Raw genomic sequence first — 22,534 nt, 5'->3', positions numbered from 1 at the left:
TTACATTCTACTGTGTTTTTCCATTAAATTCTGTGATCTTCAAATGCCTCTAAATGCAACAAGTAGTCAAAGGTCAAATTGACGAGTTTTATTATGACGTCACAAGCGTTTAACGCTGTAAACTGCAACGTCACAAGCGAAAATCAAAGTTCACGCTTGTGGCTGTTACTGTGGCTCTTCCATTAATATTAACTTACCCTTAGGATAAGATAGGAATTTTAAGGTATGAATCACATTTGCAGACAAGGCAAGAAGTTAAAAAATGTAAATATAAGCATTAAATCATGATTTTTTGAAGTATACACTCTCATAACTGCAGCGGTGTGTGCATACAAATTTTCATAACGCGCTAACGCGCGTTACTCAATTTGTATGCACACACCGCTGCAGTTATGAGAGTGTATACTTCAAAAAATCATGATTCAATGCTATAACAACATATACTAAAATATTTGACAAGATTGTTCACATATCATAACTCACAATATGACATTTTTAACAATTCAAAATCTTAAACATAACATTAACTTCATTTTCACTATCAGCTTCAGACCATACAGCTAATTACTACAACTCCATTGATAATGATACAAAAATACACATGTATCAAAAACACGAACAGGAAAGAAATAAAACCTAGCAAAGTGGATGAATGTTAAGATTATTTAAAGTTTCATGTTTTAATCGCCATGTAATTATGTAACATAAAAGGATAAAAATATGGAATGACAATTCCTTAAATATAGACGGTGTGCCCAATATTGTATGAAAGATTTCAATTTACAATACTATTATATGAATATTGAATTCATTATAATTTTGCTTTGCTTTAAACTCTCTGGTCTGCACTTTAAAGTCCTGCAACTCAACGACGTTAAATCTTACTTATTGCGGAATCAATACACGTGCAATGTATACAACGTCCATGCGCGGATCTATATGTAGAAGAAGGGGGACACTCTTAACCCCAACCTTAAAATCCAGATTTCCAATATTTACATAGTAAAGTTACCGAAAATATGCCTCGAACTGTCAAACATAATATCACTCGAACCCCTCCTCCCCTGGAAAAAAATTCTGGATCCGCACATGACGTCGATCATTAGCATTCAGGTATCAATTTAAACCCTTATCAACGATCAAGGAAGTAATTCTTATTCAATAATGAAACTAGTTCAAGAATGATAAACTTAAGAAATATGTGGAATGTAAGAAATAGAAAAGGATTCTCTCCCACGGTTAAGTAGACCAGTCATTGTAAAAATTATCCTTAATATTCAAGGATTTTTAACAATAGTTCTCATTCTACTGAAAAAAGTATCTATGAAGGAATACTACATATATAACATTGGACAGAAGTGCGGATATGTTTATTCCGGTATCTATGGAGTTTTAATTTTGTGAATTTTTTTTTAGCATGGATTGAATTGATATCAATTAACAACATTTATTTGATTATAAACTGTACTAAGACAAGTTTTTAATGTGCTGGAAAATCTAAAGTGAAAGTAGAATGGGAAACGCTTCCAATTCCAAAGCCGTGAATCCAAGGTAAACATACTTATCACAAGATTTCATTTAGCATAATTTATTAGGGTTCGCTCTACAGGTACTTATAGAGACCAATATCTCCGTCCGTCTGTCTACCCGACGTGACCCATCCGAATTATATAGCTTATATTTATTTATCCTTACTGATGTCTATTTGTATGAAATATTATGTACCGTCGCTATAAAGCCATTATATACGCTCTTAGTCAGGGGCATGAAATACACACGGAACAGCCATATTAACATGCTTTAAGTATTTAGATCGCTTTAATTCTGCAACTTTAAATATAGTGTCAGAAACTATGTCAAACAATTCCATTTCATTGACGAATAAATATGAATGAACGATTATTTTCCAATAGTAAATATCAAATTGATTATGTAAGTTTAAACGTTAAATTAATTTTACAATAAAATATACACTCAAAACGCGTGATGACGGTTATATTTGTGCTTCTGGCGCATGAATTAGTGTATTCACAGGAAATTGAACGTCGCAAATTTCCAAAGGAATATATACACTAAATGTAAATATTTTCTTTCCAAACCAATCAGGCGTGTGCAACTACGTTAAAATCTGAATAAAAAGCATGTAAATTAAATCTGTGTAAACTCCTTGGATGGTTCATTGTCTTATCTCACTGTCCTTATCCTATCTTGAAATTTTAAATTTTGAAAAATAAGGAGTATTCGTTGGTAAAAATTGTTTGCACTGATATTAAAATTTTTTTCTATAATAACCGTCAAAGTCAAAGCAGACCCTGGTATAAATTGCCAGGTTCGCACTTAAGACAATTCTACCAGAGTGTACAGTAACAACAACGAAACACTTGTGGTACTCATCTGCCTTTTCAAAGATTTTTAACAGTATTTTATGGTCCATTCTTCCCTTGAAGTTCTTAATTTACAAGTACCTCACCTTTTAGCGCTTGAAAGCTTGAATATCCATTAACATAAAAGATTTTGTGCTTTCATCATTATAAAATTAAAAACGAATTGTTTTCAACCAAACTGGACATAAGCATCATCCAACAAACTTATTCAAAAATGTTGAAATTAGTTTATATTGATAAACTATGGGAAAATGTTTTAAAAATTCATGTTCTAACGATAAAAAATTGTTATCACGATCGATAAAGTAAAGATTTAAAAATATTAAACCATAACCGCCTAGAATATAATCAGTCATATTAGCATTAGTAAAATTTAACTAAGACAACTTCATTAAAAAGAGTTTGTCTCAGCAACTACATCACTGCTAATCAAAATATGGATATGGATATTGAAAAACTCTCAAGTTTATAGTAGACCAATATAGTGGCCAATGTGATATTTTTTCTAAAGGGAACTACTTAAGGTACTAATGGGGGAAATATCCAGTAGTAGTTTTCAAAAATCCTCCAGGAATATTGTTTCCTTTGAGATGAGACTATTTAACGTTTTCATAGGATTTAAAAATTTAAAAAACCTGTTGTATTTCTAGTAAAATTATTTTAAAATTTATACAGAAAACAGCTTTATAGGGGTAGAAGAAATTCCCATTTATCCTGTATGAAAAACTTTTTCCCATGAATATCTTTTTACTATGGGATTTTATTTTTAAAGGTTAATATCTCACCTGTCAGGTAAGATAAAAGACATTAAAAGGACCTATGAGAAACATTAGTGTTTCTTTAATTTTTTTTTCAAACTATGCCCCTTTTAACCCTTTAGTGGCTTGCTCCCGTTTTTAATCTTTGAAAAATCTGGTATGGAAAAAAGTGTTCGGGAACAAGGTGAGACAACTATCTTATTTGCTTGTACTATACTTTTTATGTATATGTTATATATTTTTTTCTTGTATCCTTGAATAAATCTATAGCTTTGTGAAATGATGAAGATTTGGTTGAATTGGGTTTGTTTATTATTTCAGGGAATCGGGTATTAGATTAGATGTACATTGTTTTTGAATGTCAAGTAACATTGGCTTTCTTGCTTCGTCGAGATTTTAAACGCTTTTGATAGGTGTAACACATTAACTAATAATTATATGTTTGTTTAAATAGCAACGGCACAGATAAGAATACGCAATGCTTAAAGCAAGACGCACAAGAGGGAAATACGAGGTATTACCGTCTATATGTTTCAGCTTCTAAAACTTTCTTTTTAGATTATAAGTCAAAGAGTAATAAAAGATAATACATGTATCCCTTTTTCTAGTTTGCCTTTTACTTAAAATGATTTATTTTTTTTGAGCACTAAAACTATAGCTGATCACATTTTCCATAACTTGTATCAAACTTGTTTTTATAGCAGTGAAAAATTTGACATAAACCAACAGCCGCAAAAACTATTAGAAGTCAAACCGAAGGAACAGTCGAGGTAATTGACGCCTTATCGTGAAAGTAGGTTAAAAACTCTAAAAATCTTTGAAGAATTCTAAATTTTGAGTAAAAATTAATGTAAAAGGTCAGTTTTATTATGCATCTTAAAATAATAAGACTATGTGAGATGATGATTATTTATTTGAAAAGAGATAGATCATGCTTATTTTATTGAGAAGGAAAATATTTTTTTAATGTACTTTTGTTTTGTTTTTGCTTTCGAGGAGATGTTAAATGCGGTTGATGCAATAACTTTAAATAATAAAATATATTTTTGTTTAAATAGCAATGAGGACATTGACACAAATCAGCTTCCACAACAGTTGATGAAAGGTGAACTGGAGGGATATGAAAGGTGTTTTTTTTTCAGTCTATTTAGCTTTCAAGAGTTACAGTTGCTATTTGAAATAGGGTGTTTATCGTGATTATGATTCCGGTTTAACTCGTATCCTTCTTAAATCAAAAACCAAGTTTGATAAACGATTATTATTCTAGGAAGGTGTGTTAAATAAAGTTAGTGTCTGCTGTTAAATGAATTTTACAATCAATATGATAATTACACTTGTGTATTTTTGTTTAAATAGCAATGGGCATGTAAACATAGACCTGTTACCGCCGCACTGGAAGCTTCACGTACAAAAGGAACCTACAGTCTGCTTAACTCCTATTTCTTCTGACACTCCATCGGGTCTGACATATATCGATAACAGGTCATATATCATTTACCTCAAGTCTCTTAATATAAACTTTACATATAATGTGAATTTCAAAATGTTTTTGGTACTTGAAGCAAGAAGTGTGAGGACACTTTTGTTCTTTTGAACTAACTTAAACAAAGGTTTAACGTACATATCCACTGATGTTTAAATAATTGATATCTCGTGCATGATGCATTAATAATAGCATTAAGTTGTAAAATGATAAACAGTCAGGAAATAGTTGATATATATTAACGTTTTGTGTTATGTATGCTTTCAGTTTCATAGATGATGTAAAATGGTTCTTCAACCTCTTGGCAGCTTATAAACAGCAAACACATAATATTCTGGAATTTCTTTCTAAGTATATATTAAATTATATTCAATAAATAATTTATAAAATGAAAATAAAATGATTCAAACTATCAGTTATAATTTGTATAACTCTCATTTGTTTTATCTTAGATGCATATATTTTGCTACTCTAGGTCAAATGGTATTGAAGAAATGATACGTTGTCCTGATGATATGGATGATAAAGCCTTTGATGACTTTGCAAGAAAATATACAGAAAAAACAAGCTTCGAGATCCCAACTTCCTGGACTGAAACCACAATGAAACAGTATGATTATTAGATATATCATGGAAACTAAGACATATATATCGAAAGATATCCATACATAAAATTTGTTTGTTATAATTTTTTCATCACTAAAATTGTAGAAAGCTGTATGACTGTATTAAAAAGTGTCTGAAAAAGAAAGGGACTTTGATAAAGATGGGCTCTATTCTTAAGAAACACAATAGGTAATGTACTAAAGCGTTTTCTATCGAGACACCACCACTAATATTTAATATTTGTTGTTATAAGATTTCTATGACATATTTACACAACCGAGTAGTCTATATTACCAGACAACTTTATTTTTGTAGCAAGGTCAAAACGTAGTAAGTTTGGGAATCGGTCGGAAAATCATATTAATTTTTGGTAACAAGTTCCAAATCATAAGTCTCTAATAGATGTGCTTACGTGTATTTAAGGACCTTGGATCCTGCAATCAAAAGTCTTGAAGTTTTTTTCTATAGTATTTATAAAACTACACACATGGCTTAACCAAAATTCAAAACAAACTGTTGGGGTCTATATGCTGCTTTCGGCGCTACGGTGTATTAAATATGACCTTTCCTCACTGAAAGTGCAAATTGCAAACAATAACTGTTTTCGCTATAATTTTCAATCGGACTTAATGATGGCATCAATTACAAATTAATACCATTTAAAATAAGTAAAATAAAATTATCATAAAGAAAAAGTTGATTTTCTTCTTAAAGACCTTCCGCAACAAAATATAGTCCCTCATTAAACTATTATAGATGTGTAATTTTCCCTTAATTATCTTATTCAATATTATTTGACATTGTAAAATATGAATCTACAAGTAGAATTAACATATGATGCATAATTTCCGGACTAGAGGTGAGGCAAAATGTCTACCCAAAAACAGGAACGAACATCTTTAATGAAAAAACCCTGTACTGTTTTTTTATATATATATATTAAACAAATAAAATTGTTGTTGCACAATACATTAAACGCTGTCCGAAGCCATTATTTTGCGAAAAATATAGTCTGTGTTAGATAATAATCTTTGTCAACTACATGTATATTGTACTGTATATATCTACTGTATTTTCATGCCAAGATGTCAACTGATGGCATGAGCGAAAACAAATTGTAAAAAGTAACAAAAATAAATTCTTTTTATCCTAAAAATAATGAAAAATCATTTTATAAATTTTATTGTACTATAAGTATTTTGACAGAAACAAAGGAAGAATGTTTCCTTAAGCCTACTGAAATGTATACATTATTCATTTTTTCTTCATGTTTGATTAATTTGCAGATTGACATTAGAGGTTCAGAAACTTAAAGAGGAAAATGAGGAACTTCAAAAGTATAAGACAAGACAATTCATTTCTCCTTTCCTCTTACTTGAATTTAAATACATTGTATATTTTCACTTATTATTTTAATTAGTAAAATAGTAAAAGAAAAAAAATCGGGCTCGCCCCTCTATTGTAATTATTTCGTGTCTAGATATAATGACGTTTTGCTTTTTAAGATTGCAGGCAAAGAAACAAAAACATCAAAAGAAAAAGAGTAAAAAATATTTGAAACGCGTTCATGATGAGGTTGAAGAAGGAAAAGTCCTAACAAAGGAAGACTCTGAAGAATTGAGTAAAGAAATTGACAGTTTAAATGAAAATCTGCCGTATGTTGTTGAAATTGATCAAGCACTCCGTCAGGAGAAAAAGAGTAAAAATGGTTGGATTCGTATTCATGACCAGGTTGAACAAGAAAGAGAAAAGGTCAAAGACCTCGAGTGTAAGCTCAAACAGATCGCAGAAGAAAAGGAGCATCTCTTAACTCGGTATGTTTCCAATACAAGATAAGCATAAGATAAAAATGATTTCTTTTTTAGAAAAATAAACTTCAACTACACGACATTGACATAGGTTTCATTATATTATAATGTGTGATGATTGTGTTTATTTATTCCAATTAAGGCTTAGCAAAATAGCTGGATCCAAATTGACCTCCAACAACCCTGATATTGCTGACTTGAATGATGATAACCGACCGACCAAGCTGGCAGAAAAATTCGGTCAGTTGTATGACGACGCATGGACAGATTCTATGGAGGAGTTGACGGGAGGGGAATTGAGGCTGAATGACAGAGCTGCAATTGGCTTTTTATTGCGCATTGTCATGGTATGACTTACTTCTTTTGTCTTTGAAATGACTTGTATGTAATATCATATTCCCAAACTTGAAAGAATTCTCAGTTTATGTAGTTTAGGTTTAAGTTTGCTCAAAACATGCGGAGGCCAGAATTGGAATTGAAATTTTGGATATGAATATATATAGAAAAGTTTCTTCTAAAGCTATATGCATTACAGAGCTATAACTTAAATGCATGCATCTTTATATTGTGTAGTTTCAAGTTTGTCTTTGGGGGTAAGGTGGGACAACATCTTTACTTAAGAAATTTTTTAAATAATTTTTGAACACTCAAATGTTTTATGTATGGTATTACTTATATAGAAAGATCTTAACAAGCACAGATTCTCATCTGTTTAGACTGTGGACCTTGGACAACTCTTGGGTCCAACAAGATGTACGATTTTTGATTAAGACGATTTTTTAAGTTTGATATTGCTTTTTGTATAGAAATGACAATTGTTTAAGATCTTTTGGAACACTGCAATGCTTAATATATGATATGCTTTTGAAATCACCCCGTTACCAAAGTGGATCATTGTTTAACTTAAGAATATCTCGGCGGATGGAATTGGGGGATATGATTTATTATAAACAGAAGATAAATTGCTACGTATTCCAGATTATTTTTATATGACTTCATTAAATATTTTTGCTATTGTTGATGAGGTTAGGGCTGTAGCCAAAGTTTTTGCCAAAGGTGGGATATGCGTTTATTTGATCTTTTACTTTTGATTATAAACTTGAAGAATTTAATTCAAAAATGTTAATGAACTGGAAAACTAAATGTAAATACCATCCATATGATAAAGACACCCTTCCAATTGACTGGGATATTAAAAAAATACATTTGAGTGAGTAAACTTGATATTTAATTCTTAAATTTAACTTAAATCAACCTTCTAATGCAAGGATAGAAGGTAAAATAAATTCCATGAAACAATTTGGATGTACGTCCTTGATATAAGAAAATAAATATTCTTCTTCATACATTACAGACAGCCTACAACTTTTGTTCTGGCTCTCGTTCCATGTTTCTTGACCTAACAGATTGTCAAACCATAATGACCTGTAAAGACACTGGAGAAATGAAAGTAAGCTTTTATTTATAATATAAATTATCTTTAAAATCCTGCTTTTACCTCCTAAATATATGTAAATCAGTTATGTTATCTTTTTAAGGTGGTAACCAAACTTCCCGAAGCGATGGTACCGGACATCCAACAGGCACTTAAAACGTGTTTACGCGCTAAAGAAACAACTTTGATTTCTGAGATGCAAGAGGTTTTAAGTAGTTCTTTCTTATTGAGAATTATTTTTTAAAAGAATCTTAGAAGAAAATAAAATGACATTCATATTTATGCTTTTAGAAATTTGCTGACACCTTACACGGTATCTTAAGTGATATAACTACTAGAGTGAAGAGTTCAGTATCACACGAACATACTATGAATCCATTCGAAGACAATGTCAGAATAAACAACCCCTCAGACTATTGTTTGCATGACGTTAGTACAGCACATTTGCAAAGCAAAGGAAAGGAAGATAATTTACAAACGACTAAAAAATCAAAAAAGAGACGAAAAAAAGTAGCACACTCAGAAAACGTTGACTCCTCACAACCATGTAATGAACAGTATTCTGGAGACAGATGTTTGCTGAAGAAAAAACAATTTTGTGGACAGATGGGTGCCCCTTCTTTCTTTCAGACAATTTCATCGTCCCAGTTTGCAAAAACGACTCACTTTGCCGAGCGCTGTGTGGAGTTGTGTTGGTTCATGCAGACAACCCAGCCACCAATACATCTAAGTACCCGTTTTCCCGACGGGATGAAAAACAATGATATATTTAGAGCGTACATGAAATCGGGGAAGGAAGTGGATTACATTGTATGGCCTGTCATGTATTTGTATGAAAACGGACCTGTGTTAAATAAAGGTATTGCCCAACCGAAGTGAATTGATAACAAAAAAAGCATGCATGAACTTTTTAATGTTAAACAATTGTTTAACATATAAGAACAAAACTCATCACTAAATTGAGAAAAAGGTTATAAATGCATAACGTCTTTTTCGTTAATATTCATGTTATCTAATAAAATGACATCCATTATTTGTAAAAAAAAAAAAAAAAAAAAAAGGTGGTTATCGTAACAGAATAGTTTCTACAGACCCTTTGTTGATAGAATAGTTTACACTTAGTTTTGAATTAGCAATTCCGGTAGTCATCATTTAAATTTGTTTTTAACAAATTGCGATACCAACCTGGACTAAGAACTTTAAAGTTAGAATATAATTATTCCGTTAACTTTACATCTGTTACAATAAATGACAATAAGATGCATTTCATTTTTTCTGAAACCCTCTGAATTATTAATTTGAAAAAAATATATCGAAGAAAGTTTTTAGTCATTGTTTAGTTACAAAAAGAAGTCACAATTGAAAACTTAGTAACACTTTCTAATCTTGTAAACTACTTAACCCACGTTTTTATATTGATTAAATAATCCATATAATTTTGGAAAAAACTAGTTTAGATTGCTATGCAGTGCTTTCCATATGTAGGTTAGTTTCTTTAACCAAATGAATTTTAAAATTATTAAAAAGGTACCTTTGACACTTGACTGTATAGTATTTTTAAATGTTTGCAATGTGATAAAGTTTATGTAAATATAATATTGTGTAGATAAATTTAACGTTGTCAATTTGTTGAAATTTGAATTATCTTGAAATGGATTATTTTTTTTATCTAATAAACATTCACAAACCTTCGTTGTTGCTATAATAAAATCCATGAAATATTTTATGATTTATCAGCATACGTATAAGAAATCCATGGAAAATTAATCTTGAGGTTTTTTTCATACAGAAACAACAAAAGGCACAGATGCCACACCAGTCTCCTATGCAACAACAGGCATAACTCTGATCAAATCAGCTTTATATATTCAAATACAAAAATCTACTGTTTACAGTATTTCATCCCGTGTATTTTTCACTCTTCTACAGTCGCAAACAATTTCGTCCCTTCTTGAATGTGTACAGTTATATTTGTGTTTAAAGAGAGAATAATTCGCCCAGTCATAAACTTGCCTGCTGACAACGAAGTAAAAGAGGCGAAAATAAAACGGGGTCGAACATTCACTGCATACAGTATCATGAAAATTAAATAGAGTATATATTGTTTGAAAAATAATTTTTTTTCATAATCTTATGTTAATCGTTTAGCCACATTCATTTTTTAAATTTTTGAGCAGACAATTTTCAAAGACTTTTACTGATTGTTCTTGTGTCAAAAGAACCCCATTAAGATACCACCCTACCCCAGAGATCATAATTTTAACAAACTTAAACCTACGCTACTAGAGGGTGCTTTTACACAAACGTCATCTATTTAAGCTAAATGGTCTTTATAAATAAGGTTTTTGAAGATATTTCTCTGTTAATTTTTATGCAAAAAAATCAACTCCCATTAAGGCCTCACTATCTGCGTTAATGATTTTACTAAGTAGATTCTTAACTATTTGAGAATGTTTCCACATAAGTTGTAGCTTTTTGTCAATTGTTTCACAATATCTCCCCATTTTTATTCTTATGTTAAAATGCAAGCCCCACTCTACAGCAGGGATAAAAAATTAAACGAAAATCTATCCTCACTCCCTGAGGATGTTTTCACACGAGTTTAAGATTTTGTGGGTAAATAGCTATTGGAAAAAAAATTAAGGATCATAATTATTCTCTATTTATTCCTATGTAAAAATTCAATTCCTCATATAGGACCCACATTACACCCAGGAATCATGATTTGAACAAACTTGAATCTAGCTACCCGAGAATGATTCCACTCTACTTGCAGCTTTTTTGGCCAATTGGTTTTTGAGAAGACTTTTTAAATACCTACAAATTATTTTAAATTCACTCTCGCCTTGAAAGAGGATGTTGCCTTTAACAATCTTGAATTCACTTTACTTAAGTACTAGTAATTAATTAAATAAATTAAATTGGCCTGAGCGTTTGAGAAGAAGTCTGAAATATGAAAAATTTTCTGGTAGAAGGACTGACGATTAAATTTTTATTAAATAAATCGTTGTATTTTTTGTGTGTAGAAGTAATGGTGAAGAAGACTGTGAAATAAAACACTGCTATGGAGTCGAGGTAATCATCGATATTGATATTGTTTTTGAATGAAAAAATTGAATGACAGATTTTTAATGCCCCCTTCCCCTTAGAAGAAGGGAGGGCATATTCCTTTACAGCTGTCTGTCGGTCGGTCGGTCCACCAACAGTTTTAGTTCATTTTCTTCGCATAGGATTAACATATTGAAATGATATTTGCTATACAGGTTTATCATGATAATATCTAGTTTAAGTTCGATGTTGGGTACGATCGAGCAATTTTGACAGAGTTATGGATCTTGGATGTAGAAGAATTCCAATTATTTGCAGTTTCCGCTCATTTTCTTCGCAGAGGTGCACCTATTGATATGAAATTTGCTAAACAGGTTTATCTAAATAATTTCTCAAGTTTGAATTTGGTGTGATAGAGCAATTTTCGACAGAGTTATGCCCCTTGGACTTGATAAAATTCCAAATATTTGCAGTTTACGTTCATTTCTTTGTGGATGTTTCCAAGGAGGGGGGGGGATAATTATTCATTATTATTGTTTTATGGGAGAAAAAGGCGCTTAACGTTTTGTAACCTTAGTTGCAGGATACATTATAGTTGTCATCGATGATATTAAACAATCTTATTGAAATCAGCTTTGTTCATTCTCTTCTCTTTAGCATGGTATTCCAGATGTAATAATATTATCCAAACGAACCTTTAAACATCATAAATATGATTTGATTCAACTATATTGAAAATTTAAGATTTCCCTTTCTACGAGTTTAATTCTTGGATCAATTTAAGTTTCTTTGGCACTCCATTTAATCACTTATTTGTTCATGGATACTAATATAAACCCAGAAAAATTGAACAGCCGTTGACAGTCTCCTCGATAGTATGCGCACTCTGCATGGAGGTGTTTCGATTTGTCTCTGAAAAAGAACTACCAACCAAGATTTCAGTAGGGGGTTGTGATCCCGTACAGGATGTCTTTATATAATGTATTAACGAGGCCGACAACAGAACGAGTACGCACGCTTTCGCGCAGCGTTTCATTTGTTGTGACGTCATCTTTTTGCTTTGTTGACGCCATGGCGTGATAGTTTCAACTGCAGATATTCAGCGAAATCTCTTGAAAATATCTCGTTTGATGCGTACAATTTATATTATGTTGTGGAATAAACATAAATGTTTCGAAGTATAAGCTATATTTGGACTCAGTTTAAAAACGTGAAGAGGGTTCAGCAAGCCTAGCCCCCTGTCACTTTTTCTTAACCCGCCTAATTATAGCTTAATTCATATATTTCAAAACAGTAACCGTGTATTTTATATTAATGACCTTTAATGTGTGATGTTATATATTTATTTATTACTGAAACACGTCTGAATATTTTAATAATACTATAAAGATCACCATTTTCGTCTTTGTCAAATAAAAAATAGCCATTATCTGACAAACTGGGAAATTGGGCATACAAAAAACAACTTTGATAAGACCCCTAGAACAAACCAGGAGGTAAAAGGTTTTTTTTTACCATTTGATGCCTTTTAGCAATAACTTTAATATGTAGAACAGAAAAAGAAATCCCTAGGGCAGAAGTTTAAGAAAAATGTGCAAAATTGATACATTTCAAGCAAAATCCCATAGGGTCCTATGTTTAAAATTAATAAACTTTCAGATGGCCCCTTAAACAAACGGTGTCGTAAATGTCTTATTTATTTATCTTAAAATAATAATTATATCAGTAGAAATTCATGTAAAAAATTTCATTCAAAAATCTAGGGCAGAACAAATTAGACCCGGCCTCGTTAAGCGTATCTGTAGAGGAGCACGTTTAGAAGTGAAATTTATGTTTCCCTTGGGATATAATTGGGGCTGTCCTATAGATGTGCAATAAGGTTTTAAAAATTTAAATTTCATCCAGGGAGTCAAATAGTAGCAGAAAATTGACGTTTATCACTTAAAAAAAACCATAGATCCAAGAGCTTCTCTACTGGTACTGTACCAGTTATCGGCTAAGACCAGTTATCGGCTAAACTGAGAGTTCGGGTTTATAGCACGCGACAATGCAAGATTTTTTAATTCAGTCGTCTTTTTCGAATAAAGAAAAGTAAGTTTGCTTGAAAACTTTCTTGAATATGTTTTATACATGAGCTTAAACGATCATTGTTTACCGCTGATTTTACATCTTTGCACTTTCAGCAGTGGGGGAAGTGACGTAATAAGTTAAAAATAGAATATTACTTGTTTGTGATACGTTATTATATCCCTTCTTTGATTTGACATATAAAATCAATACATTTAAAATGTATAAACAAAAGGAATTAACGAATTTCCGAGAGATTCTAAGCGCAATTGAACGCCTGATTGCACAATTATGTATTGAATAGTATACGATTTGGTGTATTACCGTATGATAATAAACAAATTGTTTTATGAGTTTTGTTTAAAATGTATCATGATCCCGAATGCTTTAGTCTGACCTCAGAAGGGGCATAATTCAAACTACATTTAGCAGAGTATAAAATCAACATGAACACGGATTTTTACTATGTTTTTATCACGAAGCCGATAACTGGTACAGTAAATTGTAAAAACTCGGCAAATTCGGGGCGTGCTTAAAAGCACAAAACAAGATGTTTTGGGTTCTAAATAATGATGTAAACTAACAGATTGATAAATAAGGACTTCACTTTTTAAAGTATGCCAAGTTTTATCCAAAAATATCAAGAAATAATGAATTACGAAAAGAAAACGTTAAATTTTAGCCGATAACTGGTACAGTGCCAGTAATGATTTAATGGATAGACACATCATATCTTGGGATATGATAGGGACTGTTCTATAGATGTGCAGTAAGGTTTTAAAAATTTACATTTCATCCAGGGAGTCAAAAAGTAGAAGAAAATTGACGTTTATCACTTCAAAAAAACATAGATCCTAGAACTCCTTTTATTATTTAATGGATAGACACATCATATCTTGGGATATGATAGGAACTGTTCCATAGATGTGCATTACGGTATTGAAAAATAAAACTTAACCCTGAGGCCCAATACCTACATATCTTTTGATACCCTTTAAGGATCAAGAATATCTATGGTTAAGGGGTGGGGATCTCAACCGTTTTCGAGATATTCGTGCACTTCCTGTTCGAGGGGATCATGACCACCCCCGGGGCCCATGACCTACACACTGTTTGATGCCCCATGACACAAGGAACAATAATATATATGGTTTAAGGGTGGGGATCTCAACTGTTTTGAAGATATTAAGGGACTTGATGTTTGAGGGGGTCAGGACCACCTACAGGGCCCATGACCTATATAACATTTGATGCCCCTTGACATCAGAAACATGAATATATATGGTTTAGGGGTCATGATTATAACAGTTTCTGAGATATATGGTAATTTCAAATTCCTGGGGGGTGGGGATGACCCCAGGGGTCAGATCTAATAAACCCTATATATTGCCAGTATCAGTCAATATATGATTATGAAAACCCTATATTATTATCTTTGTCCGTTTTCAAGTTACCATTTGAAATAGAGTCTACGATTCTTCCTACAAGGTTCAATGTTAGACCCCACACCCTTTTGACACCCCCACACCCCACCCCTCGAAAAGTGGTTGTCTAACCAAAAATGAGAACAATCAAACCAGGGTGCACAACTAGATATGCAGGCCTATCATATCCCAGAGTGTTGTACAATTCTGTTCAGCCATCTCTGAGAAACAAGTTCAGAGCATGATGAAGAAAAAGAAGATGAAGAATAATAATACATGTATCAAGAACCGTACAAAAACAATAAGTCTCCAAATTTCATTCGGGAGACTTAATAATAAAGATTAAATAGAGATAGGGTCATCAAACATCATTAATTTAAAGATAATTGACAATTTCTGATTCTAAGGGGGTCAGGATGACCCCTTAGGGTCATGACTTACATGCCATAATGATCTGATGCGCCTGCATGACCTAAGGAGGAATAATATCTTTGGATTAAGGTGGGGATCTTAATGGTTTTTATGATATTTAATAATTTCAGGAAGAGAACTTGGGATCATGACCTACATACCATCTTAAATGCCTTCATGAACAAAGAAACAATAATATAATATGTACATGATATATGATTCGATTTAAGAACCCAGATATAGATCAATCATCCGTTTTGTAATACATCCTATGTATATACATGTACATATATTAGTTTGTGTTTTGTTCTATACTTTTCATGTTCATGACTGTAGTGTGGCTTAGTCTTATTTTAAATTACTTTAAATAATTGTCAAATATATGACTACGAACCCCCACTCCCAAACAAACTCAAATATAAACTGTCCCCCCCTTGTCGAATGATCTATTAAAATCAAAATATAATTTGGGTGTCTAAAAACTTTTATAAACTGGTAAAAAATGTTATTCCTAAAAAAAATTATATTACACTTTGCATAATTGACAAATGATCTATTGAGATATGATCAGAGGTCATATTTCTACCTTGGGATCAATAAGTAGTATTCATTGACAAGATAAAATTAATAACAATAAATGATTCAAATCATAAATGTTTATACTCCACATTCACCCCCCCCCCCCAATCTAACCTGGTAACGTTATAAAGATTCAGTCTTCTCAATACATTCTTACATTTGTACAGTAGCAAATTTTAAATCATTTCTTGATTGCTTTTTCTCTCGTGATTCACATTAACATTTTGGAAATTGCTTAAAATTCAATTTTTAAGATTTATACACAAAATGTTATATGCATCACTTCCATGTGTATTCGCCTATTTGGGGCAATTGTAAAGTCTCCTAAACAAAGCAGTGACATCATTAGGCTAGGATTTACCCACATGGATCAAACGCTACTGTATAACATATGAATAAGATAAAATACATTATTATTTCTAGTTCTAAAATGTCAGGGTGTCTCCAAGGGGGCATAATCTACATACAATTTTACGCGCAATGACACAAAGAGCAAAAATAAATTATATGGTTTAGGGATGGGGATCTCAGATCTCAGAAGTTATTAACAAAATATACAGTGTATCATATCATTTCCTATTTCATAAAGGCGGGGGGGTCATTAATGTACTTTACACCATTTGATGCATCATAATGACATTAGAAGATATTTTGTATTTTCCTAGCTTTTTCGTGGGGTCAGAACAGCTAGTTCCATAAGGTCATGACCTACATTGTATTTGATGCATTATAATACATTAAGAAAGAAATACTCCTTCCTTCCTATTATAACTCATATAAAAATGATAAGTGTCTGCACCTACTTACATGTAATACAGAAATTTAATAAGAAATTGTTTATACAGGGTCAATATGGATTACCGGTCAACTCAATAGTGCATGCAGTCTGACAAATGAAACAAATAACTTTTGCAACTAAAATGACAGAAACTTTACAAATGCGATAGGATAGGTAATGATGATAAGCTTATTTAAATATTAAAAGATGTTGATACAGTATGCTGTCAAAGGGAGATCACATTTAGAAAGTGAAAGTAGAACTTATATATATGTATGCTGGCATCTCATTATATTGTGCTACTGCTACTACATGTATAATGCTTACCTAAATTGGTCAACATCATAATGATAATCCAATTAAAATACAATAATGAATTCCTTTAGCTGATCTTAACTAATCCTTTTCTGCATACGGAAAACACAGACATGTATGTATGGGTGTTGCGAAAACGCGGAACGGAAAACGGAAGGGAAAGCGGAACGGAGTGGAGAATATCATCACGTTTATCGCTTAAAAAGGGTATAGACTGGCCAGAAACGATTTACTTTGTATCTTTTATTTATATCTAATGAATGATTATCAACATCTTGTTATCTTATTAATATTCATATGAATGTCTATCAATTATAGCATTGTATTCATTCGGCTTTAGTTGAGTACGGAAACGGAAAAATTAAATGTATACGAATTGTGAAACATTAACATGATTATACGAGCAAATTAGCTATAACTTTTTACTTATTTTTGGGAGTTGATTTTAATCAACTCTCCTATGCAGTTACTCTGACAAACCGAAAGTGAAACAGTGTTTGGACCTCAGCACAAATCATTGCTGCTGACAAGACTTAGTTCTTGAAAATAATTGATAAATTCGATGTAATTTATGCTAAAGCATTGTTTTTCAAGGAAACTTATTTATAAATACCTTGAAAATAGTCAGATTTTAAATGGTACGAACAATTTAAATATTTTTTGTAGTCGTATGTATTCCTACGCCAGAGTTCTATATAGTCTCGTTAAACTCGACGCTCAGCTGTCTCCGTAAATCCTTGTCGGAGATCTACGGTGTCAGCCAAGCGTTTGTTCAATATTACTTGGATCCATACAATTTTCGAGAAATATTTCTATTACTGAAACATAGTTTGATTGAATTAATTTTATCTTTAAATATTATTTAACATGATTCATATGGGGGTGACATTCTTATCGAAAAAGTCCAAAAATTCATATTATAGAAATGTGCGTTATTCAAATTAGAAACGACATGTATTTGTCATGCAAAATAACATATCATTGATTTTAAAAATAAATAAACATCGACAAAATCAACTCCCGTCAGTTCTTCAGTACTTTGATTCTTATATGGTATTGCTGGCATATCAGCGTAACGTACGCAGTTAGTGAAAGCGTTTTATGCGCGTTTTGAGTATTTTTATATTTCAAATATGATGTACATGTATATACTTACATCAAAATTGAATTTTCGGTGCTCTAGACGATCTTTTATCATACAGACGATACAGTATCAATGAGATGGAAGAAAAAAAACCGTAGGACTGACGACATTAAAAACTGTATCATTGTTTGTGAGCTATTCCTTTGATGTCAGCAATTCATTTATTCTTGATACACAACAGTTTTATGTGATGTATCTGTAATAGATCACATTTTTTCCCCCTGATAGATCACACTTTAAAAAAAAAAGAAGAGTAGCAAAAAATAAGAAAGTTGTATTTATCATTTACAAATTCATGTGCTTCATGAAGTTCAAAGAACATACCAGTTTCTGTGAAATGTTTGAAGCAGGTATAAAAATTATTACAAGAAAACTTATCATTTTTTACTGCGTAAACAGCCAGTTAATTATGGCTCAAAATGAAATACACAATTATCTAAATCCGATGTACTCCACGAGTCCAGATTTTTTCCTCATCTTCCGGCATTATCGAATCAACTTGTCGCACTTTGGTACCTGAACCCTTTGATAATAATTCCTTCATGCAAACATCTAAAACTTTGCGGAAAACGGCAAAGAGGTCGTCGTGTTCATCAAGAAAATTCAAATTGAATGTTTTCCTCTCGCAAATGACGCAGTAATCCGCACACAACGAATAGAGGACGCGGGGGTTATCACTGCCATTCTGTTTATGTACGTCTAACACAAAGCGCCGTAACCAGTGATTCTGTTTAGGATCTTCATCCCGGAGAATCCGAGATGCATATCAACAGATTGTGAATGTTCAGGTTTCCTATCTGAGGAATTCGGTTTCAACTATATCCTAAGAATTGCGAGAGCATAAAATCACAACCGTCATCGACGGCATTTTTGCTTAAAAGGGCGAGGTAGATGGAACTTTCATAAAATGTATTACGCTTAACTTCTAGAATCACGTGCTCTTTTTTCATTGGTCATAAAATGGAACATATTAAAATTTTGATAGATCATGGGCAACTCAGTGCATTGAAAACAACGATACAAAACATATAGAGTAACTTTTTAACTTGTGCATCTTCAGATATCAGACTCGGGGGACAAGCCCCCTCGTCTGTTATCTGAAGATACACTCGTTAAAAAGTACTCTATATATTACTTAAAATACAGTAAACATTAAAATACCCGGAAATTTGTGAAACTAGTAATTTGTGAAACTAGTATTTTTAGCAATGCAATTTTGCTTACGTTTGCATTACTAAGCAGTTGTTTATTCCAGCAGCTCTATACATATGATCCGAATAGAGAGCTGTAGACGTCGCCTGGTTTGATTTTCCGATTATATATTGGGACTATAGTCTGTCGATCCCAAAATATTCATGCAGCACATTTGGACGATTTATAATGGAAAATGTTGACATCTTTTCTCCATTTGGAAGTCACTCAGAAGACCTTGCACAATTTTTCAACACTATCATCCGGGTCTGTTGAAATGCAAAACCCCGTAGACTTCTTTATTTTTAGCCGTGTATTTATACCAGCTGATAAGCTAGAGAGGACGTTTTAAAGAAAGAATAATGAGAATGTTTAATGCTTCTAAAAGAGAATTGCTTGAACCCTAAGGTATATATAAATATAGCAAAAAGTGAATCGAGGATATTTTGGGACAGAATATAGTGGTCAATGCATGTACTGTTAATTTTGAGGAAATAAATATTCTTGAATAAATAATCTAATATTGCTAATCTTTCAAAAAAAATTAAAAAGGTACTTAAAGTATATCGTTTTAGCATGATAAACAAATCTATGAGGTAAATAACATTACATAAGATTTTCCGTTTTCCCTTCCGTTCCGTTTTCCGTTCTGCGTTTTAGCAACACCCATGTATATATACACATCTAATCGAAGAGCTGGGTAAAACTAGTACCCGCTAATGAGACATGCAGACCTGTATTGTGTACGTAACTTCAGACAAAGATCATTCATTTGTAACATGCATGTATTTTTATGACCTATTCTTCAAATCCACTTGCATTATTTTATTAGGTAAATAACAGCTTTAAGGTGGTGCAGGACACCTGCATATTGTGATGTACATGTATACTTTCTATTGAGATAAACAATAAAGTATATTAAATATTGATTAAATATTTACCCCCCAAATAATGTTACCTAACATTGAAGCGCAATGGGTTTGAGCGTTTACATGTCTGTAAGAGCATTGGGGTCCAAGGTGTATTTTTGGTAATTTTACAATTGATATAAATGAATTTTCATGGGGACGGGGGGGGGGGGTCTGGACCCCTCACTCCCACCCCTTCTCTAAATCTGTGCACACGATAATGTTCATGTAGGCACACAGAAGCAAATATAAAACCGGCAACCGCCACGGGGAGGGGGCATAATTTAATTTTTAATTTTGTTTGTAATAATTTTGTAGACCATTATACTTTCTATGACATAAAATTTTAAGATTATTGATTAACTGAAAATTCACTGCAATCAGTTCTACCCCAAATTGCACATAAAGTGCTGCTCATGTCACGATGTGTATTATCATATGGGAAGGGATCTCATCCTTCAGTTATGAAAATTATAAATTTAAATTGTATTACCGGAGCTTGCATATAGCCTTCATTTTTAATTAAATTGGTACAAAACAGTGTTATTTAGTGGCAAACACATGGTGCGGGTATTACTGTCTAATGACAGCATCTAGTTCAAATTATAAATGTTTATACTCCACATTCACCCCCCCCCCTCCCAAATCTAACCTGGTTCTTTAGATTCAGTCTTCTTAATACATTCTTACATGTGTGCAGTAGCAAATTTTAAATCATTTTTTGATTGCTTTTTCTCTCCTGGAAATTGCTTAATTCAGTTTTTAAGATTTATAATCAAATGTAATACATGCATGTGTATTCGCCTATTTGGGGCAATTGTAAAGTCTCCTAAACAAAGCAGTGACATCATTAGGCTAGGAATTACCCACATGGATCAAACACTACTGTAACATATGAATAAGATAAAATACTTTATTATTTCTATAGTTCTAGACTGTCAGGGTGTCTCCAAGGGGACATAATCTATATACAATTTTATGCGCAATGACACAAAGAGTAAGAATAAATTATATGGTTTAGGGATGAGGATCTCAGATCTCAGAAGTTAACAAAATATACAGTGTATCATCATTTCCTATTTCATAAAGGTGGGGGGGGGGGGTTAAAAACAACACCTGGGGGTCATTAATGTACTTTACACCATTTGATGCATCATAATGACATTAGAAATTATTTTGTATTTTCCTGTTTCGTGGGGTCAGCACAGCTAGTTCCATAAGGTCATGACCTACATTGTATTTGATGCATTATAATACATTAAGAAAGACATTCCTTCCTATTATAACTCATATAAAAATGATAATTAAGTGTCTAGTACACTTACTTACATGTAATACACAAATTTAATAAGAAATTGTTTATACAGGGTCAAGATGGGGTCAACTCAATAGTACAAGTCTGACAAATGCAAAAAATAACTTTTGCAACTAAAATGACAGAAACTTTACAAATGCGATAAGATAGGTAACGATGAAATTTAAATATTAAAAGATGATGATACAGTATGCTGTCAAAGGGAGATCACATTTAGAAAGTGAAAGTAGAACTTACGTATGCTGGCATCTCAGTATTTTGTGCTACTGCTGCTACATATATTATGCTTACCTATATTGGTCAACATCATAATGATAATCCAATTAAAACACAATAATGAATTCCTTTAACTGATCTTAACTAATCCTTTTTTGCATATGGAAAACACAGACATGTATGTATACACGTGAACCCATCTAATCGAAGAGCTGGGTAAAACTAGTACCAGCTAATGAGACATGCAGACCTGTGTTGTGTACGTAACTTCAGACAAAGATCATTCATTTGTAACATGCATGTATTTTTACGACCTATTCTTCAAATCCACTATTTTATTATGTAAATAACAATTTTAAGGTGGTGAAGGACACCTGCATATTGTGATGTATACTTTCTATTGAGATAAACAATAAAGTATTTTAAATATCAATTAGTACACTTACTTACATGTAATACACAAATTTAATAAGAAATTGTTTATACAGGGTCAAGATGGGGTCAACTCAATAGTACAAGTCTGACAAATGCAAAAAATAACTTACCCCCCAAATAATGTTACCTAACATTGAAGCGCAATGGGTTAGAGCGTTTACATGTTTGTAAGAGCATTGGGGTCCAAGGTGTATTTTTGGTAATTTTTCAATTGATATAAATGAATTTT

At 32.1% G+C, this 22,534-nt stretch overlaps 1 protein-coding gene across 3 annotated transcripts; it reads left to right on the top strand.

Annotated features, from left to right (window-relative positions):
- The first annotated feature begins 994 nt into the window (after window positions 1-994).
- LOC128157464 (uncharacterized) lies at window positions 995-10,156 on the top strand. Of its 3 annotated transcripts, none has more exons than XM_052820024.1 (14): window positions 1,104-1,378; window positions 3,597-3,656; window positions 3,844-3,912; window positions 4,201-4,269; window positions 4,499-4,624; window positions 4,893-4,976; window positions 5,101-5,235; window positions 5,337-5,420; window positions 6,518-6,568; window positions 6,737-7,045; window positions 7,182-7,386; window positions 8,394-8,489; window positions 8,578-8,679; window positions 8,766-10,156. In XM_052820024.1, exons 4-14 carry the CDS (start codon window positions 4,241-4,243, stop codon window positions 9,351-9,353), a joined length of 1,809 nt encoding a protein of 602 aa, XP_052675984.1. In that variant the 5' UTR covers window positions 1,104-1,378; window positions 3,597-3,656; window positions 3,844-3,912; window positions 4,201-4,240; the 3' UTR covers window positions 9,354-10,156. The 3 variants fall into 3 exon arrangements, with proteins under 3 accessions (XP_052675983.1, XP_052675984.1, XP_052675982.1); XM_052820022.1 differs by having other exon boundaries at window positions 1,104-1,551; XM_052820023.1 differs by lacking the exon at window positions 6,518-6,568 and having other exon boundaries at window positions 995-1,551.
- Window positions 10,157-22,534: the final 12,378 nt, after the last annotated feature.

Source organism: Crassostrea angulata, chromosome 7 (genome assembly GCF_025612915.1).
Source record: "Crassostrea angulata isolate pt1a10 chromosome 7, ASM2561291v2, whole genome shotgun sequence".
Lineage (NCBI taxonomy): Eukaryota > Metazoa > Mollusca > Bivalvia > Ostreida > Ostreidae > Magallana > Magallana angulata.
Note: the sequence above shows the minus strand (reverse complement) of the source record. Positions and strands in the feature narration are given on the sequence as shown.

Bases quoted from the DNA above. Each gene is read 5' to 3' on its own strand.
- LOC128157464 (XM_052820022.1), top strand. From the start codon at position 1,514: ATGGGAAACGCTTCCAATTCCAAAGCCGTGAATCCAAG. The intron at 3,657-3,843 runs GTATTACCGTCT...TTGTTTTTATAG, and splicing joins GCACAAGAGGGAAATACGAG to CAGTGAAAAATTTGACATAA. The intron at 7,387-8,393 runs GTATGACTTACT...CATACATTACAG, and splicing joins TTTTATTGCGCATTGTCATG to ACAGCCTACAACTTTTGTTC.